A 22643-nucleotide genomic window follows, 5' to 3' on the forward strand; every position below is an offset into this window, starting at 1 on the left:
AGACAAAGTGTTAAACTGCAATCGTTTGTGCATAGCTAACTGCATGTGACTAATTTGCATAGCACTCATATACGTAGTAATGACATGGCAGCCATATGCTCCTAATATCAGGGAGACGAGATTAAGTCATTTATCTTACTGCAGCAACAGTGATTACTTTGGCATTAGTGCATCCCAGAGCAGCAAAAAAAGCTCAGCTCTCATTGGCATGAACTCTAAAGCATTAACGTAACAGCTGGAGTAAACGTTATTACAAAATCAAGAGGCAATCCATCTCAAAGGGCAAAGAGGAAGATCAATCTCACACAAGTGTCTACTGCCTCAACTTAATTTTTTGACCCCAGACTGCAACATCAAACCTGTTTCACCCTAAATAATAAAAAAAGACAAAGTGACCTGCCTCTGTCAGTGACGTTCTCTCTGTGAATGTCTTTTAAAGCACATAGTGCGTATGAAATGTCCTTTTAATATTCATCTTGTGTTTAGTGCCTGAGGCTAGCAGCTACAGCCTTCAATAATCTCCTCTACTCTTGATGAAGCCGTTGAGACCTCAGTACCTGTGAGGAGAGGACACTGAAGAGTTAAATTCTGATGTATAAATGAGATATGTACTGTAATACATTACAACATTAAAAATGTACTTACTTTATGAAGATGATTTGTAAGTCTGCGTCAACTACAGCAGTACCTAATAAACAACAAAGTTCAAGATGAAACCATTATTGAAGTCTCTCTGTAGTTGATCATTTTTATTTTATTTATGCATTTGGCAGACGCTTTTATCCAGAGCAATTTACTGTGCATTACAAGCTATCATTTTTTTTTATCAGAGTACTTGTGTTCCCTGGGTTCGAACTCATGACCTTTTGCGCTGCAAACGCAATGCTCTACCACTGAGCTATACAGGAACATTTTATTTCTTAAAACTCATCTTTCATCATCTAAGTAACATATTTAAATGTTTTACCTGTGAAACAATTTCTTTATGGCTTAACATAGCATAGCTTAACTCTACAAACTTGCTTTAAGTATATGTAAATTCATAAATATGCAAATTAATTTCCACCTCCAATCACTCTATTTGATCTGCTCAGTCAAAACATGTGATTGGTTAAATACTTGTGAACCGCATTTTTGAAACTGTATATAGTGAACTGCAGTTTTAAGGAGAAATACAAATATGTGACCCTGGAGCACAAAACCAGTCATAAGAGTACATTTTTAATAATTTCAGAGCTGAAAGCTGAATAAATATGTGTTCCATTGATGTATGGTTTGTTAAGATAGGACACTATTTGGCCGAGTTACAACTATTTGAAAATGTGGAATCTGAATTTTTTCAAATCAAAATATTGAGAAAATCGCCTTTAAAGTTGTCAAAATTAAGTCATTAGCAACTGCATCCACACAATTTTTTTGATATATTTACCGTATGAAATGTACAAAATATCTTCATGGAATGATTTTGGGCATAAAAGAAAAATGTATCATTTTGACTCATACAATGTATTGTTGGCTATTTCTACCAATATACCTGTGTGATCAGACCAGAGTCACATATGGGTGATGCTCGCGAAATTAGACCTATGAGGTGTCATGGTGAAACATTTTGATAATAAAAGTAAATGCTATCAAAAAAAGAAGCATACAGTTACAAACATCTCTTCATGTACTATTTTGCACATGATTTCAAACGACATCATACAAACCAATTTTGTTGTTTTTTCCACATTTAAGGGGAACATTTTCATTACCGCAACGTGTCCATGATTGGATTTGGGTTCTTTGTAATGGAAATATTTATAATTAAAAAATATAAAAAAATAAAAAGCTTCAGTGCATGTTTTACTATAAACATTTACAGTAAAGAAACATGGGGTATTTGGCGATCATTGGTAAATGTAGAGACAATAGTAAGAAATATAAATGTGTCCAAGACCAATTTTCTCATCCTCCGCAACAATTTTTTATCATAGTTTTAGCCCTCAAGGAACTAACATTTTCAAAAAAAAAAATTGTCGAAGGGACATAATTGACTGTGACACTCAAGATGGCTACCAGGTAAGCAGTTCTTATTTTTTTCTCTCCAGATAAAAAAGTTAAAATTTTTAGTTCTCATTACCAAAACATGAGTTTGTAAATGCATATATTTAATGCAATATCATGTTGTGGTAATTATTCTTTTTTATAATGATAATGATATAATGATCAAAAAAAATTAATAATTCTATAGGAAATATGTTTTAAATCCTCTAAAAATAATGGTTATAGTAAAGTCAGTCCTTAATCTTGTATGTGAAAGAAAATTGTCTTCAAGGTCTTTTTAAAAATTCTGATGCTGGACACCTTCTAAATCTGGATTTCGTGAGAATCACCCATATGTAAATTCATGAATATGATAATATGCAAATGAATCCCTGCCTCCAATCACTCTATTTGATCTGCTCAGTCAACACGTGATTGGTTAAATACTTGTGAACCACATTTTTGAGACTATCTTTGGTAAACTGCAGTTTTAAGGAGAAAATACTCAGCAATGGTGTTAACTGACAAAATGTACAAATGTGTGAACCTGGTGCACAAAACCAGTAATAAGGGTCTATTTTTATAATTTTAGAGCTGAAAGCTGAATAATATGCATTCCATTGATGCATGGTTTCTTAGGATAGGACAATATTTGTCTGAGTTACAACTATTTGAAAATCTGGAATTTGATGGTACAAAAAAAAATGAAATATTAAGGAAAATCGCCTTTAAAGTTGTCCAAATTAAGCCATTATGTTTGTGAGTGGATGCAGTTGCTAAAGTTTTGATATATTTACTGTATGAAATGTACAAAATATCTTCATGGAACATGATCTTTACATAATATCCTAATGATTTTGGGCATAAAACAAAAATGTATAATTTTGAATCATACAATGTATTGTTGGCCATTTCTACAAATATACCCATGCAATTTAAGACCAGAGTCACATATCGGTTGTCTTAAGTACAATAAAACACCACTTTAAAATTGATAGTTACATACAACAACTCACTGTCATCTCTCTCATCCTCCAACCCCTTCCTTTTTTACCCAATGAATTTGCTTTAATCTCATTATTGATTGAATTATCCATTGTTAAACCTGTATGCAAACATACACTCACCAATACACAGCAGCTATCAGATTGAATTTGCATGGGCAGCGAATATGTTTGTTTGTTTTATTTGTTTCTGTTTTGTTTTGTTTCTCCCTTTGTTATTCGGCACATGTAAATAGAGTCACTTTCTGTGTTTGCATTATATAATAAAAAATAGTTCCACGTGTGATTTTAAAATGCTGATTTACACACAAATATATGTAATCTCATATGTAGTGCTTGTTGAACATTGGTATCTTTGTAAAACTAATAAGAGTACAGCAGCACCAACCTGTGGTTCTTCCAGTACAAGCCAGCGTTCTGTGATAGTTTGGAGGTCCTGACCACTCAGTGGCTCTCTGAGTCGCACTTTTACCTCCAAAAGACCGCCTGTGGGCTTTCGCCCATCCATGACCTACATGCAAAAACACCACACATTCTCTTCATTAATGTAAATATAGCAATGTTTGGCTGGTGGGTCAGTGTGAGCGTGCCATTCAGCTCAAGTTTATACTTTCACAGCTAATGTTTGCAGTCTCATATCCAGGCCCTACACTGCCCTACAAAGGCGAAAAGCAGTAACTTCGTTTTATGGTCGAAATTCAAGACCTTTATCATAAGGATAAGTATCTTGATTTCGTATTTTTTATTAAGAAATTAATCACGAAAAAAATGACTAAAATGTCTAATTCTATGAAAGATAGGTATTTTGTCTTTGTGGGGCAGTGCATACATACTATACAAAAACAGCCCTGGATGGACTTTTTAAACAACACAAACAGACAGAAGAGTTGTGGCTGAAAATCCGAGCTTACCTCGATTATCTCCCTCACTTCACTTTCAGATTCCAGTTTCTCCAGTTTGAGGTGGGCTGCTCCTACTGGTTTGTCACTTCTCAGAAAGCCACTGTGACAACACAAAGAAGTCAGTGTGAAGCTTAGTTCCACCTACACATACTGAGTCAGCACACACCAGGCCACACACAGAAGTCAATTCAGGGCAGCACTGATCAAATATTTAATTTGACGGATAGGTCCTTCAAATACACATGATATGCTAATTCAAAATATGTGTTCGTGTGTTGCTTGCGTTTTAAAATTTTGTGTTTCTTGTGTCATGTGACCCACGTCCATCACGTGTCTTGTCAAAACAAGTGCCTGCCGCACACGCGCCAAAACCGTTTATAATAAAAGAGACGCAAGACACTCCCTTAACAGTGAACTCTGATTACGCATGAGATTATGCGAGTATCTGGCAAACGCGAGCATCTATTTTATCATAAACCCTTTAGACGCATCTGCAGCAGGCACTTATTTTGACAAAACATGTGATGCACATAGGTTCACTCGACGCGCTGATTTATTTGAAATTATGAACTTCGCATCGTGCGCCCTCGAAAAAAGAAAGTCACTGGCCACCACTGACACTTTACCCAGTGTGGTACATTCAAGTGCAAAATGACTATCTTCACCTTTGGTAAACTACAGTTTGGGCACCCCTGACAATTTCCATGATTTTCATGATGAGCTCACCAATAGGCTTCATGCCCAGCTGCACAACTTCCTGAACTGAACTTCAGCCAGCTCCTTGTTTCCTGTCTGCCATTATTGGACAAACTGACCAATCCAGGTGTGCCCGACCCCAGTAGTCACAACAACAATAATCAGACACACCTGATTAATCAGTTTGTCCAATAATGGCAGACAGGAAACAAGGAGCTGGCTGAAGTCCAGGAAGCAGTGCAGCTGGGCATGAAGCCCACTGTTCCAATTAATCATTGCTAAGTAGTTACAGGTTTTCACATCAACAAAATGACAAGGGTGCCCAAATTTATGCACCTGTGTAATTTCATTTTGATGCATATTGCACATTTTTTGTTAATCTATTAGTTCTATTACTGTATCCTTCAGTTATTTGATAAATCAATATGAAATTGCGGTTCCAAACACACACATATTTATAAATGAAAATCATGGAAATTGTCAGGGGTGCCCAAACTTTTCCATACGACTGTATTCCTTTAAATATATATCAGTTATCTGGAGATAAATACAGCATGTGAAATCCTTAAAAAAGTCTTTTTTTTTCATTTACTATTTTTTACATAAAACCACGCTACATTTTGTGAAAATACACCCTTGATATCTTTAATATTGACTGAGTAAGGCCATGTCAAAGATTGAAATCAATATGTAAATTTAAACTTTGATGCTCCTCATCTCATAATTAAACATTATAAGACTTTAGCCTCGATTACAGTGTCGCATACTGTATAAAAAGTTATGGAGCGCATGGCTCATTTTTGTGCCAAACTCACCCTTTGTGCAGAACCTCCAGCTTTAGACCTTTAGATTGCACCACCCTTCTGAAGCCACGATGGTTACGATTGATGTTTAGCTTGAAGCTCTGGTTATACTCTGCCAAAATACAAAACAATACAGAGATTGCTGTGGTTTAACAAACAACTGCTTCGTTTAAAAAAAGGGAAATATTGTTACTCTGGTTTGTTTGTATTTTTAATGACTGATGTTTTATGTTTCTGAGGTTGATCCTGACGAGAAAAGTAAGATCCATAATTATCACAAATGATGTCTAGTTAAAAAATAAGGCTAAGATTAGATAAGTAATGGTACTCACTGTACTGGGATATGGGAATTCAAATTTGACATATGCATCCAAATCATTGGTGGCAATGCCTTTATAAAGAAGCAGAGGGGAAGATGTAAGGCAAAAATACTTGTAGCATTTGAATGAATATAAATGTTGTAATGTGAATGTAAGTGTCATACCAGAGGGAGCAGGAAGATTCATCCCCTTTACAATCATCACAATCATGTCTGTACTAGTGAGGTCTGGAAATATCCTACAAAAGTGGAGATCATGAAAAAACATTATTTAAATGTTACACAGTAAAGAATTGGATTCCCACACCTTAGTTAACTTCAAATTCAAGGACCTTTCAAGAACTTTCCATGTGCAAATCCCCCTCAAATTTAAATGTGGGGACACATTTCTAGTGAAGGTTACATCGTGTTACCTTTTAAGATACATTGTTACAGTTCCCTTTCAAGGGAACTTTGGGGACGCCTCCAGGGGTAAGTGCGTCTGAATATGTATATCAGATTCAACCAATGGTCAGGCTTAACGACAAGTATATCGCTATTTGAAATATTACCTAAGACGACGTTACAGGGACGCAGGAAGAATGGCAAGGGAGACGCAGCGTCTTGTTCCCTTCTCAAGGAACAATAGTTACATACGTAACCCGAGACGTTTTCATGTGTCAAACACAACTGTGCAAAAAAGCATTTTGGTATGAATCAACATTCACATACAGAAGATATAAGCATTTAAAGCTAACAGTTTAGCACGTGTGCTTAAAATGTCTAGAATTTTTATGATATTATTCTACACTACACAGGGAATATTCATAATATGGATTTTTTCCAGAAAACTTCAAAGCACTTTCAATGACCTGTATCTATGTATGAATATTTTCAAAAACTTCCCATGGCCTTGAATTTTTTACCCAAATTGACAAACTTTCAAGGATTTCAAGGACCCGTGTGAACCCTAGATCTTAAAACTGTCCATGTATTCAAAAAGATCTGATCTAACCTGACAGTGCGATAAGTTCTCTCCTCAAAGTGATGTTTAGGAGGTTCAAGCCCCCTATTCTGTGCCAGTTTAAGGACCTCCAGACTCTTGTTACATTGCTCTCCCATCTTTTCAAACCTTAAAAAGTTAAAAAAAAAACAGAAATGAATGAACAGTCCAGTGAAAGTGTGTATTTGGTTGTACGGTATTATATACATACTTGGTTGTCTCTGCAACGTTCCCCATGTGCGTAAACTGCTTGGAATACGTCACGCATTTCTGTAAATAAAAGGAAACTCACATATATTTATTATGCACATATAATCTGTTACTAATTCATTCACATGCTTCTTTTTGTTACCTCATGTTGCTCTTTCAGTAGTTTGGTAAGCTGATTGTAGACTTGCTCAGACTTCTCTGATATCTGAACATCACTGTGATGGACTAAGATGAAGTCCTCCTCTTCATCTCCAGGTGGTGAAGGCACCTAAAGAATAATCCCATTAATTTAACAATACTACAAAATCAATATCAAAAGCTGGATCCAATTTGCTTATATTTTCTTAAAATATTTGTTAACTATATTTGCATATTGATTATTTCATTAGCAGGATTTCTTCAATTCCCGTGTGGTGAAAATCAAGCTTTTATTGTTGTTAATTGTCTATGTGGTGTTTTTAATATGCTTAAAGGCAAGCCTTGTGCAAATTCATTATTCAGCACCATTGCGAAGTATTTCCTCCAAATATTACCAAAGACCGAGGTTTGAAATATCAAAATACGTAACCAATCACATCATCACAGTTGAACAAGTGGATTAATAGTTCGAGCCATACATTTAAAGGGGATATATCATAAAAATACGAATTTTTCTATTAGGGGTGCACCGAAATTTCGGTCACCGAAAATTTCGGCCGAAAATGGCATTATCGGTTTCGGGCCGAAATAAAAAATCCAGCCGAAAATGTCAACCGAAAATGAATGTCAACCGCGCCCCTCCCATCTGTGCGCTAGCGCTTGCAGACCTGCCAACCTTGGAAATTTTTTTTGAGTAGCAACTTACCGCAGCGGCGCGGCGCGAGGTCAGGCACATTTGCTGATCAGTAGTGATTGAGTTCACATGCTTACTTATGACTTATTACTACAACTTATTATTAAGCAAATTGTTCCCACTTACCATCATATCTAGTCTTTCAACATACAAGTAGGCTATGAAGAACTCATTTAATGAAAAGGCAACCTCCAAAAATATGCCTATTAAACAATATGCTTATGGCATATGTCTTAAATACATGGGACATTATAAATAACAAAGAATCAACAAATAGCATGCTATGTCCTTGCTTTATATTCCAGCAGGCACGTTGACATGAACCTCTAATGGGGCACAGCAGGCCTACCACTACTTTTTCTTTAACATACCTAACAGTATTAATATGTTTTAATGCATAAATGCCATGTTAGCAAATGTGCATTCTACAGTACTGATGATAATGAGTCTTTTACACAAATTTACAATAACATTACTTAGCTGCTACTACAATAAAAAACATATGTGGATGATCCTTTTGTGTATTTTATCAGCATAGTGTTTAAACCTGCTATAAAAACAGCATAAACCAGCATGATTCCCATGCTGGTTTAGCTGGTGGACACCAGCATACAGCACCAAAACACAACATGGTCTTGGTGGTGCTGGTATGCTGATGATAACCACCAGCCAAACCAGCACCAAATCATCATGAGAATTAAGCTGGTCCATGCTGGTCACCAGCACACCAGCAACAAAACACAACATATGCTGGTCTTGCTGGTATACTGCTTTTTTTTCAGCAGTGATGCCAACTGTTTATGTAGTGTCCTAAAGTAGATCTAGTGAACTAAACAGTAATGTCATATCTGACAATACAGAACAGTACACAAACATTGATTTTCTCAGCAATAAAGCAAACCTCTATACTTGGTATTGACTGGCTGAGCATATAGTTCGTTTTACCTCCCTCATCATCTATACTTTCTGCTTCTATTTCCCTGCTCTGCAGGAGCCAGTAACAATCGAGTAAGAATAAGATTGATTTAAATTCAGAAGCGTACTTTTGTTTTGTCATGTTTTCTCGCGTGCCTCACATCACATGCTCTTCTGAGTGAGCGGCGGCAGAGTGCTAGAAAAAGTAAACACAGACGCTCCGCTCGCGGACATCGATTTCTGCGTGCTCGCGCCAGTTTGTCTTGTGGGACTGCAACGTGTTTACAAGCGTGAATTACGGTTCATATAGCTCAGTTTTTTTTGGCGCGATTAACAATGTAAATGAATATACTGGCAAATAAAGTAAAAACTTAAACTTGAGGCACAACATAGGACACTGGGTACAACAGATTTACACTGGGGCACGTACAACAGTAAAAGGCGTCTAGACGCCCCTGGTTGGCAGGCTTATTACAATGGATCCAATTCACAATTCCCATACCCTGCCCATTTACCTCTAAAAACGGTGTTTAGAACCATCCTCCCTTGTAAAACAAGTCACAGTATGAAGATGGACCGGGATGAAAAACAATTTCGTTATTTTCGTTATTCGCGTCGACGGCTCCCCGCTCTCCGCTTTGAAGAGTTTAAAACTAGCGCTATGATTGGTCGACGTCGTCTTTTACCAACAGGTTGCTGCCCAATGCGGTTACACAGATAGACGAGTTGCCTAGTGCGCAAATGCACAGACAGTTTAACTCAAAGCCACCAAAGGCTTTTCGCGTATTTTGAAGTGACAAATCGTAGCAGCGTAGTTTGATGTCTAAATGCGTATCTGTTACGCAAAATGCGTAAAGGTTGGCAGGTCTGCGCTTGGGTTTCACTCACAGTGATCAGTCGTCACACACCCCTCCCCTCGGTGCTCAAGCAGGTTTCACTCACGGTCGAGCTGTTTGCACGCATCTGCAAAGGTTAAGAGAGAGTCGCGCTAATGTGTCTCATACTGTAATCCATTAACATACATTTGGCGAAAAAAGCATTGAAACACAACATAACGTTTTTATGTGGAGCGACTGTTGCGCTGTTTGAGATTCACCATCCTTCTCTGTGTGTGTGCGCGCGTTTAAGTGCCCTTAATAGTGCACATACGAGAGAGACGCGTTTAAAAAAAAAAAAACAAGAAAACATAGACTCTCTCTGTTATTGACAGAGCACATATCAGGGGTGCAAACTCCTCAGGGGTGAAAAAGGTGACAAAGATACAATTGCTAATTTTATATATATATATATATATATATATATATATATATATATATATATATATATATATATATATATATATATATATATATATATATAATTTGTATTTTCTTTTTAATTTTAATAGTTTTATTAATTATTTATTCATTGTAAATCTTTTTAATTTGAGCATTTACTAATACATTTTTTAAAATCAAATTTGAAACTGTTAACCACAAACTAACATCAATTACTGTAATGACATAAACAAGAATTAATAAATGCTTACAATATATTGTTCATCGTTTGATCATAATGCATTTACTAATGTGAACAAATACAAAGCGTTTAGTGTTACAGAAACTTATTTAAAAAAGAAACTTAGTATTTCCTATTATTTAGTAGGCCTATACATAAACAAACAATTCATGGTTTGTTCTGTTCACAGTAGGGCTGTCGCGGTAACCGCATGACCGCGCTACTGACAAGCCCAACCGCATGGAAAAAAGCAACCGCAACAACCGTGCCTTTCACGTTAAATTCACGAAACTATGCCGCCTTGTTTTTCACGACATACAGTACATGTATAAAAAAGGCCAAATAGATTGTCAAGAGTTAAGAGAGTAGGCCAATTTGTTTTTCGTAAATTTCAATTAAAAATGTAATACTTCATATTTCGTTAAATCATACAGTGAATGTGTGAAAAAGTAAAACTGAGATGACAGAATATCTGTGGTGTCGTCTGCCTCTAGATGCAGTTTTAAAGATTAAAATTACTGACAAAATATAACTGATAAACACAAATGACGCCAAAATATAACTGGTTGCTTACCAGCATTAAAACCTCATAAGCGTCTGCTCCGTTGATGCAGCCAATATAACGCTGCGGTTGCTTTTGTGAACTGAATGCACACTTGACTTTCACATAGACATTTAGATATGCAAGTTTTTCATCAACAGTATCTGCGTGAAAGATTTTAAACATTGATGATTATCTGCCGACTCGACTGTTTCATCCCAGCATCCTCTATACACGGAGAGTCTGCTTTATTAACGGCTTTTTCCTTCGGCCCGCGTGAGCTAAACGTTTCCGCTTTTTTCTTTTTTACTCGCATATATTTCTACATATTTTCGACAAAGGAAGACACAAGATATAATGTAAGTTATTATAGATAGCATTTAAGCTTGTTCTGAAATGATGACAAATCTGTGTGACTAAAAATGACCTCTCCAGCTTAATTTAGCCAAAATAATGATACATTCGTTTTCATACTTTATATATACACGTTAATTTATCTATTAATGTATTATTAAAAATACCCTAAATTATTATGCACTGCCTTCTGTATTGCATTCGTTTTGTACATTTACAGGTGCACAAATACTGGCTAATTTTAACTTCTTTAAGACACTGCTGTTCTGTATTGACCGATGCTCTGTTAATTTGCGCTTAACAAACCTAAATGATGTTCTTTAATTTATTTTTGTTTTCTCAAAAATATATTTAGCTGTAGTATAGCTTGTGTTAATCTTTTTTTCATAAGGGGAAATACATGTAGCCTACCCTTCTACATTAGTTGACCTCATTGTTCTGGATTTTAAAAAATAATTTTCTTTTAGTAAATGAAGGTGGTAACCGCGACAGTTCACAGTCATAGCTATATTAATACAGTATGAATATGAACCCTGAACGAGCAACTCGAATTCAATTCCTATACAATTCGATATACAAATATTACAGGTATTAAAGGTAGAAAAGGGATTTAGTTAAGAGCAGTAATAGATTTTCATTCAATGCCGTTTTATTAATACAAGTGACAGGAGCAAAATTAGGTAACTTCCCCTTTAAGACCAAAGTCCGGATCTAATACTCTTACACATGCGTTTTCTCTTTCAGCTGTTTACCTTCTTTTACCTAAATAGTCGTGTTTATAAGGACACTTGCAAAGACGGGAATTTTGACGCATGTGTGTAACTTATTTGAGGCTAATACAGCGGCAAAATACTCACAAGCTCAATGAGAGGCGGATGCGCGACTTGCACGATCCTTTCAAACTGAAACAGCTACGCGCGCATATAGCATTGTTGTTTTTGTTTCAACGGCTTAAAATCACTTGTTAAAACTGCGGTGCTTAAATACCTGTACAAATGTTAAGTTTTGGTGACCACGCGAACAGCAATGTGATGTGGGCGCGTAACCTTGATTAGAAAATACTACGAGTTAAGTGTGTGTGCTCATTCCGCACAGACTTCGGGAGCAAATAAGGTGACTAATTGTAAAACATAACCCGCCAAACTGGCTAGTGATTTGACATCATTACCACAATATCTGGAAATTATTTTCATATTTTCATTCATTGCGACCCTGTCGTAGACCCCCCTCACCCCATATTTTCAAAAACTCATCGGATCTAGACGAATCACAAGGATGACCTATTTTGGATTAAAAACGGCGAATTTCGCCGAAAGGTGACAAGTTTGCACCCCTGACATATAAACAAAATGATCTCCACAGTATTCTTTTTCTAGTAAATACATTTGTTTTTGTCTTAAGTGTATTTATAGATTACAGTCAGATTAACCTACTTAAGTCTGTGTCATTAATGTTAATCAAACAACCCATGACAAAGAGACAAATAGCTCTAAAAATAATTATATATTTAATTTATTGTGTTATGATTCATTTAATTTGATTTCTGTACCAAATGCTAATTTCAGAACTTATTAATGTACAACTTTGTTCTTTTTTATAAATGTTTGCAATTTCTTTACTGTTTATTAGATTTTTCCCACACGCTTTTTGCTGATCGGAAAAATAATCTGATCTGAGCCTCAAAAACTGTAATGTGATCCGAACTGTGAGTTTTTTGATCCGTCACACACCCCTAGTTAGTACACAGTGATAGCCATAAATGCAATTGTACAAATAATTGGCATAATAATTTCTTTCGGTGTTATGATTTCGGACAAGAATTTTCATTTCGGTGCATCCCTATTTTCCATATTTATAATTGGCTCCCCAGTGCTTCTATCAACCTAGAAAATGTGAAAAAGATCAACTTAGTAACTTAGTTTTGGTAAACCATTCTCTGTAAGCTTGTGAAAAAATAGGGCATTGAAATTTGGTTCCTCTTGTGAAGTCAGAATAATAATATACAGCCGGAATAATAATGCCGCCCCTTAATCTGCACTATCCAATCACAGCCCTGCCATTTAGTGCAGAGATCAGTTTATTTGCATTTTAAAGGACACACCCAAAACGGCACATTTTTGTTCACACCTACAAAGTGGCAATTTTAACATGCTATGATAAATTATCTGTGGGGTATTTTGAGCTAGAACTTCACATACGTACTCTGGGGACACCAAAGATTTGTTTGACATCTTGAAAAACTTACATATGCTATTGTGATGCTAAAAGATGAGTTTTAAGTGATTGTCAATTGTCAACTACAGGGAGACTTTAAAGAATTCAAACAAACTGTAGTAATAACAGTTACCTTGCTTACGTCCACCGTTTTACCGCTACGTACTGCTTCTATCATAGGCTCCAAACCCTTGGCTGTGCGCAGGAGGGTCTTGGCCTGCTCTAGGTCTTTCTTCTGTTTAGCCTGCAGTGCTGCTTTCATGTACTGCTTTTTACGGCTCTCCAGAAACTCCAACTGCTGCTGAGCTGAGGACACAATAACCACATTCAAGACCACATGACAAACATTTAGCGTGACATTGATCAGTCAGAAACATGTTCTTAATCACCAACCAGTGTCAGTCAGACTCCCTCTTTTGGACGTCCTGTCTGGGGAAGGGCTTCTTTTCGGCTCCTGTATTGTTGGTGGTACTGCAAGAGTGGGTTTCTTTTCGTTGTCTAATTTTGCCGTTTTAACCTGAAAAGCAAATGGTTCATCAAACTGTCCTGTCTTTAATCTTTATAGAAATTTTTATTTCTATGCAGGCACTTACCTCTGCCACCTTCTCATCCCCATCTTCATCTTCATCTCCAGCTTCAGTTTCATTAGATGTCAGCTTATTGGCTGTTTCTAGCACAGCAGCCAATCCTTGCTCAGGTGAAGTGGCCTTCTGGCCTGGGATTGGAGGAAAACCTATAGGGCATAGTTAAATTTGACAAAAGTCATTGTTTCTTGGCAGTCGTTCATGCAAATCTTTAAAGAGTAAATGTGATGCAAAAGCTGCACACGTGCGAAGCAACCGTGGATCACATTCAAACTTGTGTCCCTTGTGACCTGAATACAAATGGAACGTGGCAGTGACGTTGATCATTTGGATCACTACCTAATCTGTAGTTCAGTTTCTTTATTTTTACATTTTGACCTTCATTCGCAGTGTTTCTAGTTACATCTTTAGTGATTTAGTCAACTGTTTACTATGTCTTGTGCAAATAAGATTTTTGCCACAAAAGCTTGCAAGAACTTAAGAGAGTTTTGCAGGAAAAAAAGTTAAATACCAATGAAATGACTAAAGTGACATTTGTGAAATTAAGTAATCTTTCAATTACTGCCATTAAAGTGAAATTACCGAACCTAAACATAGTCTCTTCAAATTCAAATGCATAGGCACAATGCAGAGAATCTCAGTTCAAACTTATGGTCTAAACAAGAACTGACCTGGTGGGACTGGAAGTTCATCGTAATTGACTGTTCGACCCGCTTTATGAGCACGGATGGCAGTCTGATATTGCTGTGAATCAGAGAAGAAAGATAAAGGATCACATATAAAGAAAGATGAGCTTCCTTGTAAATTTCAACTCGAGTCTATGGCCAAAATGGGCTACGCTTGACAAAATTTCCACAATGTACAAATTGATACACTGATAAATCTTACACAGTTTTATGATAACATTCACTGTGCAAATAATACCGACATCTGGCGTGAATAATTTAAGTTAACTCAGTTTTCATCTTAAAGGGGTGGTTCGATGGTATTTCATGCATTCTGACTTATTAACACAGTTATAGTTTCCTCGTGCTAAACGTAGGCAAAGTGTCAAAAAAGCAGTTGGGCGTCTTAAAGAGTATTTCTGTGCCGAATGCACTTCGCCGGGGTTCCTACAAGTTTCGGAAAGTTTTTTCGATTACAGGTCCAGCTGACATTTCAGGGGTTTCTATACTATGGGTATCACTTCTTTATATGGGCACTTCCCCCGGAAAACCCCGCCCACCTGTCAATCAGCGGGAGACGCTAGAACTTACAAACATCACTTCATGCAACAAGCTGTTTAATTTCAAAACTCAACAATGGTATGAAAGAAAAAGTGTGTTTTTGGATGTAAGGAGAAGAAAGCCAGCCTTATGGAAACAATGGATATAGTTTATTATCCGGTGTAGCAGCTGAGTTTTGCGTGTGTGTTTGATGCGCTGGATTTCATTGAAAAGTCCCAACCGGGTCATGAGTTGCATGCGTTAAGTAAGACTTCTGTCTTATGTTGGAAATAGGTGCGTGCATATTATATAAATGACACAAACATGTTGTGAATCATAAGTTAAACAATGCTGTATAGTGTTGCATGACTCGTACTCGCTCCTCCAGCGGTAGTAACTCCTCCTTCTTCATTTTTTTGTACTTTATCGGAAAGATTCGATAAAGCTAATCTTTCTTTTATAAATCTGATTAAACTAAAGACTCTTCAGAGATATAAAGGATGTAATACTACTCTATAGGTACTCCAGGTTAACATCAGAAATGCAGAAACAGCGTGTGTTACGTGAGCTTTAATACATTTATTAACCTTAGCAATGCGGTCATGCATTCGGGCCTTGCGATCATCCCCGCTCGCTTTAGCTTGTGTAAAGGCCTCTTTATACTTTGCCATCCTCTGTTCTAGAGCTTCAAGAACAGTCTTGGGCTCAGCTGGGCCAGAACCACTATCAGCTAGAATAACCAAAAACAGAAAATAAAGACTAAGACACATGACAAGCAACTTTGATTAGCCTCTGTTGTAAGATGCATGACAAGCAACTTCAGATTAGACCATCATTAGTTAGACTATTTAAAAACATTTAACCTGAGAGTTTGTGTACTGACCTTGTCCTTCATTGGCTACAGGTGAGACTTTAACAGCTCCCTGAGGTTCAGACTGAGTAACTGTGGAGGCTAAGAGAAAAATTAAGACTTGAGATCTAAACTAAAAAAAAAATGCATAGGATTTGCTCATTGATATAATACCTCCCCAAAAATACAATTGTGTACAGCTTGAATGAAAGATGAATTTAGATGAACAGTTAGTTTTGGATCCACTAAACTGACAGGAAATGCGACTGATGTTTAGTATAACAGTCACTCTTTCAATACATTTTGGGACTCACAATTTGGGTTTTCCTTTTTACCACATACAATTGCACACAAATGACACTTCAGGTCTAACCTTGAGACAGAGGGGGTGGGAGGGAGCTCGTGTCCACCGGCTGACCATTCTCCAAAGCCTCAATTGCTGCATCGAATGCCTGAGCCAAACAAGCAAACAGTATAGTGGTTCTCTTTGTCTATTTCCTACAAGTCTTGAATATTTCAAATAACTTAACACATATTTGCTACTGGTGAGTTACTAGAAATCATCACTGATTGGAACAAGAATCTTGGTTACAAGTCAAATTCAAACTTGCTTGACAACACTGAAATCAAGACAATATGGTTTATTATTATTTTAATGACATTATTTTCCTGCTAAAAGAGTGGCTCTACTTTTTGCAAATATCTGGGACTTCATAACACAAATAAAGAATGTTTAATTTGTCAAAAAACATAACACCATAACTGCAGATTAAATACTCTTCTTGTACATTCTGTATATTTGAAAGCACAAAGCCTACAAAAGCAGACAATTTGACTTAAATGACACTTTTTTTTAAAATGATCAAGTATCATATTGATACAGATCTAGTCAAAATCATCTTACCTTGCTGGCCTTTATGTGCATTTTGGCTTTCTCAATATCCCCTGTTTGTTTGGCCTTGAGAGCTGCCATCCTATAGTCTTTCTGTCTCTCTAGCAGAATGTCTTTAGGGGGCTGTACGGCTGGAGTCTCTGAAAACCATAATGAGCTTTTTACTAGAAAAACTCATACCTCTAGGTACATCAGCAAGCCAGAAACAACTTAAAGGGCAAGCACCCAATTTTCAACATTGTTTTTCTATATGTATAAAACCTTGCTAATTACAGACATGTATATAATTTGGAGATTTCTATTCAGGGGTCTAATCATAATGCACTGGCTCTTTTTAGTTCTGAGACTAGGCTTCAATATTTCACTATGTTCTTACCTTGACTTACACGAATGAATACATACCTATCTTTTCTCAATGCGTGCACTTTTAATCTTTGTACAGCTCCTCGTAAATGTGTTAGCATTTAGCCTAGCCCCATTCATTCCTATGGCTCCAAACAGGGATGAATTTAGAAGACACCAAACACTTCCATGTTTTCCCTATTTAAAGACTCTTACATGAGTAGTTACACAAGTAAGTATGGTGGCACAAAATAAAACTTTTGTTTGGAGCCATAGGAATGAATGGGGCTAGGCTAATGCTAACACATTCAAGAAGCACTGTACAAAGATTAAAAGTGCACGCACTGGAAAAAAGATAGGGATGAACTTATTCATCCAAGTTGAGGTAAGAACATAGTAAAATATTGAAAAACTGTGGTGTTTTCCTTTAAGCGCTGTCCAGAAAACCACCCCATATATGCTATCAAATATATCAAAGCACCTCCGTCTAAAAAAAGCAACATAAAAAAATACTGACCAAACAGGAAAACAAGTTTTTATGATCTCATAACCACATCATGGGGTGAGAGACCAACAGTTAAAAGTTTCCATTCATGCTGATCACATACAAAATGTTTCAAACCTTAAACTTTTGCGTTTCAATAAAACAATCTAAATGTTTCTGATTTAAATATTTTTCCGATATAAATATTTAGTCCTTATAAAAGTTCGACCGATAAAGATTTTTTTTTTAAACGTTAACAAATATTTGGATGCTTATGTGCCGATAACCGATATGCTGAACCATTTTTTTTTTAAACAAACCCTTATAATAATAACAATCACTCCCTCTTTGCATACAAATAATAAATAGGAGTCTGAAAGAGTGAAGAGTAATATTAATTTAATTAATAATATCACTGGAATAAAACATTGTCAGGAAAGTAACAAACAAAACAACTTAAATGCCAATGAATTTCTTAACTGGTATTTTATGTCAGAATAGTTAATATTTTGTTGCTATAACTTATGAAAGGCTGTTGACAAAGCGCTGTTTATCTATGCTTTTACTCACGCATTAAAGGGATACTTCACCGATTTAGCATTCAGCTTTGTATCTGTAGAAACCCGGCAGTATTACTGAATGACCATGTTTCCCTCCCTCATTTCCCCCTGAGAGGAGAGATATCTGCATTTTGGTTCTGCAAAAAAGTCCTCCGATGATGTAATATGACGATTTTTGCATCATCGGAGGACTTTTTTGCAGAACCAAAATGCAGATATCTCTCCTCTCAGGGGGAAATGATGGAGGGAAACATGGTCATTCAGTAATACTGCCGGGTTTCTACAGATACAAAGCTGAATGCTAAATCGGTGAAGTATCCCTTTAACTGTATTAAACTGCGACAGCTTGCGGAGATAATAAATAATTACTTAATATCCACAGACATTTATTTAGATGTTTTTAGAAAAATAATGTTGATCTGGTAAATGTTAATATTACGTATGGTAAATCTTGTTAAAAGTAAGCTACATGTGGTGGCTGTGCTTTAGCCTTCAACCCGGTAAGTGAACAGCAATCTGAATGTGATTTTACAAGGCTACTAGTAAGAAGCATAAATAAAAATAAAAAAACTAATTTAATTAAACGTTTTTCATTTCACCAAGCATTCATTCATGGGTGTTTTATTCATGTAAAAAGAGAGGTCCCGCACACTCTCCACTTGCAAAAATGGAAGGATTTATTGCTTTATTGCAACGTTTCAATCTCTCGATCTTCTTCAGGCATCAAACATATATTCAATATTCGCAGTATATGTTTGATGCCTGAAGAAGATCGAGAGATCGAAACGTTGCAATAAAGCAATAAATCCTTCTATTTTTGCAAGTGGACAGTGTGCGGGGCCTCTCTTTTTCCATTTGTCAATATTTGGACTTTCGTGTCCTGCTCTCCTACGCACCTATCATACACAGGTGTGCGACGTTTATGTGATTGTTTTATTCATGTAAAATTACGTGACTGTGAGTTTGTCTCTATTTCTTTAGCCAAGCTGCATACATTGCATATCAGGCATTTAACACATCTCATCTGTGCATTAATGTCTGTTATGTTAAATTGATGATTAAGTTGATTAATTAAAGCAAAGTAAGTATACTCAAAGTCCTTTTAAGGAAGTCGTGTAACTTCGCGTCACTTCATTGGTCAATCCGACATTACAAAATCGATATCCGATAATGGGAAAATGGTTAAATATCGGGAAAAATATCGGGAAACAGATATATCGGCCGATCTCTAGTCCTTATATATGTAGCTGTTCACTTCAACATAACATCTTGTGATCTTTGGTCAGTTGCTTCAGAAACACTTCACTGACCTCCTACAGCTTTTCCTGAATGTTCCTCATCTGGACATGACAAGGAAGCTGGTGATGGTAAACCAGAGGACTCCTCTCTAGTGTTTAGTGTTTGATCCATGAGAACAGGTGCCGTCTCCACGGAGACTGGGGAAATGTCAACAGCGCTGTCAGGGGACACTGCACTTTGGGCAGGGGGCTGATTCGGACCACAAGTGACTCCTGCAACTGGAGGGGGAATCTCTGTTTCGTCAATCTTTCCTCCTTTCCGTACAGTTGCCAGCATAGTTTGTAATGTCTAAATAGGACAAAAATAACATCTTTTTGTCAATTACTATTTTATGACCCTTTTTAGTTTCCTGCTTTTCTTATATTTGAAAATTCTGAAATCTACTTCTAATGAGAGCAGCAAGATTATCTTCACTCACCTTAAGGCCTCTCTCATATCTCCGGGCTTTAGAGGATTCCCCTGAGGCTTCGGCATTTGTAATAGCCTTTCTGTACATGTTGCTTCTCTCTTCTAAGGTGTGTTCAATACTCCCCGAAATCGGTTTGACTTTAGGTTCCTCAGGAAGAAAATAAAGAGAGCTCTTTCTGAGCCAACAGCAAAATACCAACTAAGATAAATGATTGTGTTGGTTTTAATGATGACACACAAACACATAATCCGAAATAGGGCTGCAAAACAATTAATCGCAACTAATCGTTTGCAGATTTTTTTACATTATATGTGTGTGTATAGTGTATAATAAACACATGCATGTGTGTGCATTTATATATGCATAATTAAGAAATATTTACATGTGTATATAAATTTTTATATTTATATATAATTAATATTATATATTTTTTTCTTAAAATTATACATGCATGTGTGTTAATTTTTATATACATAATTATTAAACACAGTGCAAACACACATATATGATGTAATAAAAAAACTTTTATTCTGCAAATGATTAGTTGCGATTAATCGTTATGCAACTCTAATTCTAAATCAAACCACTCTTAACTAAGTGACGGGTAAATAACAAGAATATTACACTATCTTCAATAGAAAGTTCAAATGAATCTAACCTGGCTTACTGGTGTCGGATCTGCTGAAGGAACTTCTGCGCTAACAGGGGATGATGGGGTTGCGGCCCCTGAGTCCTCCATTTCCTCCCCTTCAACCACTTCCTGTAGCTCAGCCTGGCAACACATCACAACAAACAATTGTAACAAAAATTAGGTGCTGATGCCAAAAAGAAATTGTCTATTATCAAGAGAAAACATTTTTATTTTATTTACCAGAAGGTCTTCATCATCCTCCAGGTTTGCATCATCATCATCATCGATGTCCTTCATGCATGCCTCCGCCATTTTTTCAATATCCTCCATTGGTAACGGGGCTTTAACACATAACATGCGTTCATTGCAAACTTAAGCAAATGTAAGTACATTACATGGACATGTATCTTTGCAGGTTTGGTTGCAAGCAAACACGATTCATGATATCGTTTTGAATGTTAATTAAGACTTTCTTAGTATCATGTATGCTGTTATGTATACTGATTTGATTTACAACTATTTTATTTGTAGATGTAAAAATATTATTCTTTACATTACACAGTTTACTTAGTATTAAGATTACTTTGTAACCATGCACACACTGTAAAAAGCTCTTTACAAATAAAACGGAATCAAGTTTCATCAATCCCTTTGCCTACCTTTGTCAGCCTTTTTACCCCTGGCAGGTGCTGTTGGTTTCTTCCCAACAATGGCAGCAAATTCAGCTTCTAAAGCTGGATCACTCAGATCCTGGTCCATGTCCATCATATCATTTGGCTTAAAATCAAGCAACAACCCCATCTGCAGATAGACAGACCTTCTCCAGTACACAATTCATAGGTGGATCCGAGCTCCTTGATCATTTCCAGTAACAGTACTGATAATTTCCTTAAAACAATGTTTTAATCTAAGACAACCAGCTCAACAACACTTACCTGTTTGGCTGCAGCTGCCCCTTGTCCTTTTGGCGCTGCTGGTCGTTTATTTTTCCTGCCAAACATCTCCCTCCTGATTCTGCTGGACAAACACTCACCCGAATGTTTGAGGTCAGACTGTATAGTATAAATACAGCAGTAAGACCCTCACGTACTGTACAATAGTATAGCTTTATAATACTTTAACTTTCATGAAATAAGGACATGAAGGTTTTCTGATCGCAGACTGACAGAAGTTAAGAGCAAATGAAGTCACATGTGTTGTTAACACGTGGACTGCTGACTCACCGCACTGATCCAGCAATGAATTATGGACTGTTTACTGTCTTTTCCTCCTCACAAGCAAACTATCCCTAATGTTACTTCCTCCTTCCGCCTGTGGCTTTATAAACCTGAGAAAATAAAGATGTCAGTTCATGTGTTACAAATAACAGCACGCTCGACGGCTATTTGAGACCATTTTGAAAAACCTACACCAAAATGAAACCCGCTGAAGTGAAATTTAGAATATACGTTTTATGAGAACCGAAACAGAATCCATTAAAAGTAAGACATTCGATTTGCGTCTAATATATGAATTATGGCGTATAATACTATAACTACTATGACTGAAATATGTTTTATTCACCTTTGTGAACTTCTAAATAAAACGTATTGCAGCCTACAAAATTGCCCATAACATTACATTTGTTTTTCTAATGCAACGAAAACACAACGACACGCCCAGACCACACCATCCTTCCCCTTTTCAAAATAAGGGTCACTTTTTAAGTAAGGCAAATTTTTGTTTCGCCCCACAAAAAAAGGTTTCACTGTTATCAAACACACAATCCTTTCAAAAAATTAATAGCTTAATTTGTGACATTTATCCCAATTTTTCATATTATTTTTAATTGTATTAATCTAAATGAGTAAAAAACTCCACTATAAACACTATTTACTAGTGTGTGTGCATATGGTTTAAATAGTGCATATGTACCAAATTGAGCGAAATCAATTATAAGAAATTTTATACTGTCATACCGACGTTGTTGATTAAGTAAGAAACTAATAATAACGGACAAATAATAACAAATCATTAAAAAAAACAAATAAAAAAACAAATAACAAGTCATATTAGAAACACGGACGAAGATGTAATAAATTATCATTAATCAA

The 22643-nt window shown here is 36.3% G+C and overlaps 1 protein-coding gene across 3 annotated transcripts; it reads right to left on the bottom strand.

The window, feature by feature from the left end:
* Positions 1–446: 446 nt before the first annotated feature.
* On the bottom strand, positions 447–22530 carry cc2d1b (coiled-coil and C2 domain containing 1B). Of its 3 annotated transcripts, XM_073853310.1 has the most exons (27): positions 22114–22221; positions 21774–21877; positions 21486–21602; positions 21210–21351; positions 20791–20891; positions 20578–20691; positions 19929–20066; positions 19522–19798; positions 16838–16965; positions 16307–16385; positions 15967–16035; positions 15671–15813; positions 14550–14622; positions 13888–14027; positions 13688–13811; positions 13428–13600; positions 7084–7209; positions 6943–7001; positions 6744–6860; positions 5915–5988; positions 5763–5821; positions 5628–5676; positions 5443–5545; positions 3941–4031; positions 3418–3540; positions 646–688; positions 447–557 (listed from the first exon to the last, which is right to left on the bottom strand). In XM_073853310.1, exons 3-26 carry the CDS (start codon positions 21549–21551, stop codon positions 677–679), a joined length of 2580 nt encoding a protein of 859 aa, XP_073709411.1. In that variant the 5' UTR covers positions 21552–21602; positions 21774–21877; positions 22114–22221; the 3' UTR covers positions 447–557; positions 646–676. The 3 variants fall into 3 exon arrangements, with proteins under 3 accessions (XP_073709411.1, XP_073709408.1, XP_073709406.1); XM_073853307.1 differs by lacking the exons at positions 447–557; positions 646–688; positions 3418–3540; positions 3941–4031 and having other exon boundaries at positions 5465–5676; positions 15967–16026; XM_073853305.1 differs by lacking the exons at positions 447–557; positions 646–688; positions 3418–3540; positions 3941–4031; positions 22114–22221 and adding an exon at positions 22509–22530 and having other exon boundaries at positions 5466–5676.
* Between the last annotated feature and the right edge of the window lie 113 nt (positions 22531–22643).

The sequence above is a fragment of the Misgurnus anguillicaudatus genome, chromosome 2, assembly GCF_027580225.2.
Source record: "Misgurnus anguillicaudatus chromosome 2, ASM2758022v2, whole genome shotgun sequence".
NCBI classification, from domain to species: Eukaryota; Metazoa; Chordata; class Actinopteri; order Cypriniformes; family Cobitidae; genus Misgurnus; species Misgurnus anguillicaudatus.